This window comes from Astatotilapia calliptera, chromosome 6 (genome assembly GCF_964374335.1).
Source record: "Astatotilapia calliptera chromosome 6, fAstCal68.1, whole genome shotgun sequence".
In the NCBI taxonomy this organism is placed as follows: domain Eukaryota; kingdom Metazoa; phylum Chordata; class Actinopteri; order Cichliformes; family Cichlidae; genus Astatotilapia; species Astatotilapia calliptera.
In genome coordinates this window covers 11,384,124-11,391,011 of record NC_137427.1, presented here as the reverse complement: position 1 = coordinate 11,391,011, position 6,888 = coordinate 11,384,124, and the positions used below count along the sequence as shown (strand labels likewise).

The following is a 6,888-nucleotide window of genomic DNA, read 5'->3' as shown; positions in this document are numbered from 1 at the left end:
ATAATCTAACCAAAATAATCTACAGGGAGTGCAGAATTATTAGGCAAGTTGTATTTCTGAGGAATAATTTTATTATTGAACAACAACCATGTTCTCAGTGAATCCAAAAAACTCATTAATATCAAAGCTGAATGTTTTTGGAAGTAGTTTTTAGTTTGTTGTTAGTTTTAGCTATTTTAGGGGGATATCTGTGTGTGCAGGTGACTATTACTGTGCATGATTATTAGGCAACTTAACAAAAAACAAATATATACCCATTTCAATTTTTTTTTTTTACCAGTGAAACCAATATAACATCTCCACATTCACAAATATACATTTCTGACATTCAAAAACAAAACAAAAACAAATCAGCGACCAATATAGCCACCTTTCTTTGCAAGGACACTCAAAAGCCTGCCATCCATGGATTCTGTCAGTGTTTTGATCTGTTCACCATCAACATTGCGTGCAGCAGCAACCACAGCCTCCCAGACACTGTTCAGAGAGGTGTACTGTTTTCCCTGCTTGTAAATCTCACATTTGATGATGGACCACAGGTTCTCAATGGGGTTCAGATCAGGTGAACAAGGTGGCCATGTCATTAGTTTTTCTTCTTTTATACCCTTTCTTGCCAGCCACGCTGTGGAGTACTTGGACGTGTGTGATGGAGCATTGTCCTGCATGAAAATCATGTTTTTCTTGAAGGATGCAGACTTCTTCCTGTACCACTGCTTGAAGAAGGTGTCTTCCAGAAACTGGCAGTAGGACTGGGAGTTGAGCTTGACACCAACCTCAACCCGAAAAGGCCCCACAAGCTCATCTTTGATGATACCAGCCCAAACCAGTACTCCACCTCCACCTTGCTGGCGTCTGAGTCGGACTGGAGCTCTCTGCCCTTTACCAATCCAGCCACGGGCCCATCCATCTGGCCCATCAAGACTCACTCTCATTTCATCAGTCCATAAAACCTTAGAAAAACCAGTCTTGAGATATTTCTTGGCCCAGTCTTGACGTTTCAGCTTGTGTGTCTTGTTCAGTGGTGGTCGTCTTTCAGCCTTTCTTACCTTGGCCATGTCTCTGAGTATTGCACACCTTGTGCTTTTGGGCACTCCAGTGATGTTGCAGCTCTGAAATATGGCCAAACTGGTGGCAAGTGGCATCTTGGCAGCTGCACGCTTGACTTTTCTCAGTTCATGGGCAGTTATTTTGCGCCTTGGTTTTTCCACACGCTTCTTGCGACCCTGTTGACTATTTTAAATGAAACACTTGATTGTTCGATGATCACGCTCCAGAAGCTTTGCAATTTTGAGACTGCTGCATCCCTCTGCAAGATATCTCACTATTTTTGACTTTTCTGAGCCTGTCAAGTCCTTCTTTTGACCCATTTTGCCAAAGGAAAGGACGTTGCCTAATAATTATGCACACCTGATATAGGGTGTTGATGTCATTAGACCACACCCCTTCTCATTACAGAGATGCACATCACCTAATATGCTTAATTGGTAGTAGGCTTTAGAGCCTATACAGCTTGGAGTAAGACAACATGCATGAAGAGGATGATGTGGACAAAATACTCATTTGCCTAATAATTCTGCACTCCCTGTACACCTATGCTGCATTATACTGCATGTATGATGTCCATCTAAATAATCTGTATACAAACATCCAAAGTCACTCTTCTATTTCCTTTCTGTAGGTTTAAGTAAGCCGTGTGATGTGACAGCAAGTAACAGACAAGCTAAATGAAATAAATGTGACCTAAGGCCACATTCTGTAAAGGCTGCTAGAAAAAAGTGTAAAGGTTGAATATACCGCTTGTGTGTCGGACCATGATTTGGTATGACTATGATACCACTTTGAATTTATGTTTAGAAATACAACCTTTAGTTGTTAATCATAGTTCTTTATGCTGTTGTTCATGTTTCTAATGTCTCAGCTTATTGTTTATGATATAAAACCAACTAAAGGCTCCAAATTCAAATATAGAAATATGAAAAATCTCTCAAAGAATTAGAGTCAAATAGTTTACTTTATTTTTTATGTAAAATTCAAAGAAGAAAATAAGCTGTCAGGACAAAAAAGACTTCTCAGTCCATGGTTTGAGGTTCTCGTGCCTCGTAGATGGCAGCATATGCGGAGGTGTAATTATCATCGGTCTCTGGAGCAACATCTGACTCAAAGGCCTGCAGCTCCACTGCAACCTGACCAGATCCAACATCTGTATTTTCCTCCCGATGATCACCCTGTGAATAAATCACCATTGTAGCTATTTTCTGAGCAGTGAACATTAGTGTTTGAAACAGCCTTTAGATATGGAAACTCAGTTTTAAAATAGTTGAATAACAAATGGTCACTCACCTCACCCTTGTTGTCTTCAGCTCTGTTCGGACCTTTTGAGATAAACAAAAAAATTTGTAATGTACCTGAACAATACCCTGCCATGGAATTATTATACTTTACTGTCTCTAAACCTGTGCTACTAGCCTGTGTGACTCCGCCAGTGTCCATAGAAAATAACAGGGATGATGGCACAGACCAGAAGAGCTAAGCTCCCTGAGACAATGATGACCATTGTAGTGTCTGCACAAAACAAAAGACTTTCCTTTAGTTTGGAGAACAGCAGGTTCAAAAAACAAATCAAGACAGTTGTCCTAAACACATTTTAAATCTTCTTATTTTTATGGAAAAAAAGCACTGATCAATATCTTGTGTCATGTTAAAGTTTAATTCTGTTGATAATATTCCCTGTATTCTAGGAGTAAAGTTACTTTTATGGTGTACCACTTTGCCAAAATTTGTGTGACAAATGTGACAGTATAGTTAAAACTTTAAATTTTCATTTATTACATTTTTTTAATCTATGACAACATTTAAAAATTATCTCAGGTGAACTACAAAACATGACATTGTACACTGTGTCGTTATCTATTTAACAAAACCTAAACCAAAATGGAGAAGCACTGTGTGGAAAAACTAAGCAAACGTTTGATGCTTGCATGGGAATTAAGAAGGAAAGTGAAAGGTTTGTAGCTTGAACCTATTCGCTGGAACGTTGAAGGCAATATAATTACACAGCAAGCAAGACACGAAGTAGGCAAAGTTCTTCTTGTTACTCATGCATGAGGGAGACCTGCCTGGAGCCAAGTGTCGTTCCACCACTTGACCCCCATCAGGCTCTCAGCCAGGTTCCCCATAGCACTCCTTTTATTGTGGTTACATGAATATGCATAGGGTCATTAACATATAGCATCTTACATAGGTATACATGTGAACAAAGAATACTGTGTGTGTGTGTGTGTGTGGGGGGGGGGGGGGGGGGGGGTCCTCTTGGTCAGGAAGAGGGTAGTCTCCCCCTCACCCTAGATGGTTCACCCTAGATAACACGGTGAGGAAGTCCAGCAGTTCATCTAAACAAAAAGCACTTAGACTAGAACAGACGTAGCTACGTTAATCCTACCGTAAAACAATAAAACAAGGTACGACCTCTCTCATGCTCCTAGAGTGCTCTCTAATGCACACAAAGTTTGCAGACTATTAAGGATCAAACCTCTACCAATCTACAACTAATTATAAAACTCTAAGCATACATAAGTAAATATTTCTAAGCATAAATGACAATCAACAATCCAAATCTAACAGAAAGCAGTAGCCAGGTGCTGCTAGTGTAAGTGGGACTACCTCTTGCACTAGTTGTAGCAGTTTGCAGGTCTGCAGTATTCAGGTATTCACCTGAATGTTCTTAAGACTTCTGGAACTATGTCCCTTAGACAGATGAGACCAAAGTGGAGATGTTTGGCATTTTAACAGTGCCACATTTGGTGAAAGCCAAAAACCCAAACCACTAAAACAATTATTATATTACAAGTAAAAATTTAAGTCCATTTTATCCATTCTCTTCCGCTTATCCTTATCAAGGTCGCAGGGGGCTGGAGCCTATTGCAGCTATCATAGGGCAAAAGTCAGGGTAGAGACCCTGGACAGCTGGATACCTGTCCAGGGTCTCTACCCTGGATACCTGTCCAGGGTAGAGACCCTGGACAGGTATCCAGCTGTAGCTAGATTGTGAGTACCACAAATACAACTATGACATCTGCACCATGAATACATCAAAACAACGAAATGGAGAGTGTGTAAGCAAGACTGTGGAATGTCATTATTTTGTTATTACTGAGCAAGTATCTTCATGCCATCAGTTGGAAGCAATGCTATGCTGTAGCACCCAAAAAATCAACTTTGGTGTAATGTATAAATCTGAGTCTGATTAAACCATTCTTATCCAGAGTTTTTCTATACATACATGCTGTATTTGTTGTTGTTAAGCTTGCTATCAGATCCATTCAGCCTTGAAATACCTGTGAGTCGGGATGCTTCATGTCTGTTTCTCTTTCCATCTGAGGGTGAAGATGGTGCTGGTGATTGCTCGGTGCTGGATGTAAAGCTGTCATGTGACAGAAGTGCTGTTTTGTTCGGAATGATAGTAGTGGAGGAAGGAGATCTGGGAACAGTGGAAGCTTTGAGAGAAGAGGACGCAGGAAGACTGGTGAGAGATAATGCTTGTGTGCTCATGTGACACTGTTATTAACTTTGTTAATAACGAAGTTAATATACATTTCAGTCTTAATTTAGTTAAGTATTGCAAATGCCAGCCACATACTGGTGGGCTCAACATTAGTGCACAAAAATGGTCAAATGATTGCATTATGCTAACCTACAGTTAAAACTTTAACCTTAAAATGGGTCACCTGCACCAATGGAGGAAACCTGCAGGAAACTTAACCTACCTTCTACAACTATGAGATTAATTTCCCGATACAACACATTCAAGGTTTTCTCCACTCCACAGCGATATCTCCCTGTGTCCGCTTTCTCCAGCTTCTTTATGGCCACATTGAAGACTCCATCTTCTCTGCCATTGTTAATGCTGTATCTCCCTTGACTTGCGACGGTGGATCGCCTCCTCTCGCTCTGAATGAGAATGCTTTCGCTGGAGCAGACTCCTTTGCAGAAATACATGCTGTTGTGTTTGGCACCGCTGTCTCTGTTCCAGCTACCGGAGCAGAGGATGGAGACCTCACCACCAACACGGCCGCTCACCTCTAGCACTTCTGAGGCCACCATACTCACAGCTGCAGTTTGACACAAAAAGGCCTGGTTACAGCTTAACACTGGCTCTAACCAGCATACAAATGTGGTGAACACAAATTATAATTCTTGCTGTACTGACTTCTTTATCTTCTCATGCATTTGGAAAAAACATTTCATTTCATTCAAATTGAAACTTGATGTCCACATGACATCATGGATCATGCCCTACTAACCTGCTCAGGGTTGATCTTTATGTTTGTTTTCTCTGAATGCTTGTCTTCTATCTTTCCATTTTCTCCTCACCCCAAATGGTTCATGCTTTTTTCCCCCTGAGTCTAACACCGGTGAGTTTCTTTCTTTCCAAGGGAACCATTCTCTTTAGCTTTACCTTATGATATAAAATGCACTGAGGAGAGTGCTGCTCTGCTATAAAAATAAGATCAACTGATATACCATAGTTAACTGTTGGTTTGAGTCAAGGAAATTATAAAATACAGTTTAATGGCATTAAAAGAAAGCACTGTAGACTTCTAATCCTTCAAACATTCTCTGCAAATTAGGAAAAAAATGCATATCCATGCAGAGAAGAGGCTAAACAAAGAAACCTTTTATTTCACAGCCAGAGTTAAGTATCCTCAAGCATTATAAAAACATTGATGAAAAGATAAACAGTTTAACTGATTTCTGCCAGACAAGCTCTCTGATATTTGTTTACTATTTTTGAAAGGGACTATTTTAACCCAAACCATGGTTCTTTCATAAACTTAACCAAAATGTGACTGAAGACTAAATTTAAAATATATATAAAATACAGACTACTTCATAATTTATTATACTTGCAATTCATTGCATTGAAATAACAACATTTCCCCACTCAATTCTATTCTATCATAATATTATGTTGCCATTTCATTATAAATATGTAAGTAATAAAGTTAAAAAAGCAAAAATATTAAGAATTGTATGACTGTAACTTATAATTAATATAACACAAAAATGATCACACCAAACATCTTAACTTACTCTCTTGTTGTACATATCAATTTAAGATGATATTAATGATATTTATATCATTAATTATATTAATGATAATATAATAAGAGTAGTACATTCAACTATACTGAATAAGATCGCTTTTGATGGCTTAACATTATGATTATATTGCATGCATTGCAAACAATTGCAAAAATTAGTTTTTATCTTTTTTTAGAGTTTAATCAAGATTCAAAGTCACTGCACTGCATTACAAATAAAAACCAGTTAAAGTCTATACATCATATTAGAGCAATCTTTGATTGTATTCAGAATAGCCTCATAATTCACATAAATTTAATTAATCAGACATTCATTAAAAGTAAAATATTCTATTTATTTTTGAAATTACTGGAGATGACCTGACAATTTCAAAACTGCTCTAACAGATCAAAAAGATCCATTTTCATTTAAGAAAATGCCATGAAGATAACTCCAAAAAATGATTCACCTACACATATTGCATTTATTTCTTCACTTCAATTCATGTATAAGTACACATTAAAATAGAATATAGCTTTTACTGATTAAAACAAATGCCTCTGGATAGAACTGATCAAAACTCACCTGAGAAGCAAAAAGACACGAGGACATGAAGGGGCTTCATTTTTTTATCCGAGTAGAAAATAAGGTAAGTAAAAAAAATAAATAGCGCAGCAGAAATGTCTAGCAGTCCGCCTCAAATTAGTCATCTGATTCACTGCTCAAAGATTGAGTAAAGCTACAAAGCTGTGATTGTACCAAGAAATGATTGCATCTTGTTTGCCTTCAGCTACTGTCATTATTAAA

The 6,888-nt window shown here is 38.2% G+C and overlaps 1 protein-coding gene across 1 annotated transcript; it reads right to left on the bottom strand.

The window, feature by feature from the left end:
• Positions 1–1,992: 1,992 nt before the first annotated feature.
• Positions 1,993–6,888, bottom strand: LOC113023237 (uncharacterized). The gene is made up of 6 exons (XM_026169263.2): positions 6,667–6,888; positions 4,764–5,108; positions 4,335–4,493; positions 2,467–2,562; positions 2,341–2,372; positions 1,993–2,225 (listed from the first exon to the last, which is right to left on the bottom strand). The coding sequence occupies exons 1-6, from the start codon at positions 6,704–6,706 to the stop codon at positions 2,070–2,072; spliced, it is 828 nt and encodes a 275-aa protein (XP_026025048.1). The 5' UTR covers positions 6,707–6,888; the 3' UTR covers positions 1,993–2,069.

Coding starts and splice junctions, on each gene's coding strand:
- LOC113023237 (XM_026169263.2), bottom strand. CDS start 6,706: ATGAAGCCCCTTCATGTCCTCGTGTCTTTTTGCTTCTCAG. Junction 5,109..6,666: donor CGTGTCTTTTTGCTTCTCAG/GTGAGTTTTGAT, acceptor GTCAAACTGCAG/CTGTGAGTATGGTGGCCTCA. Junction 2,226..2,340: donor CTGAAGACAACAAGGGTGAG/GTGAGTGACCAT, acceptor ATTTATTCACAG/GGTGATCATCGGGAGGAAAA.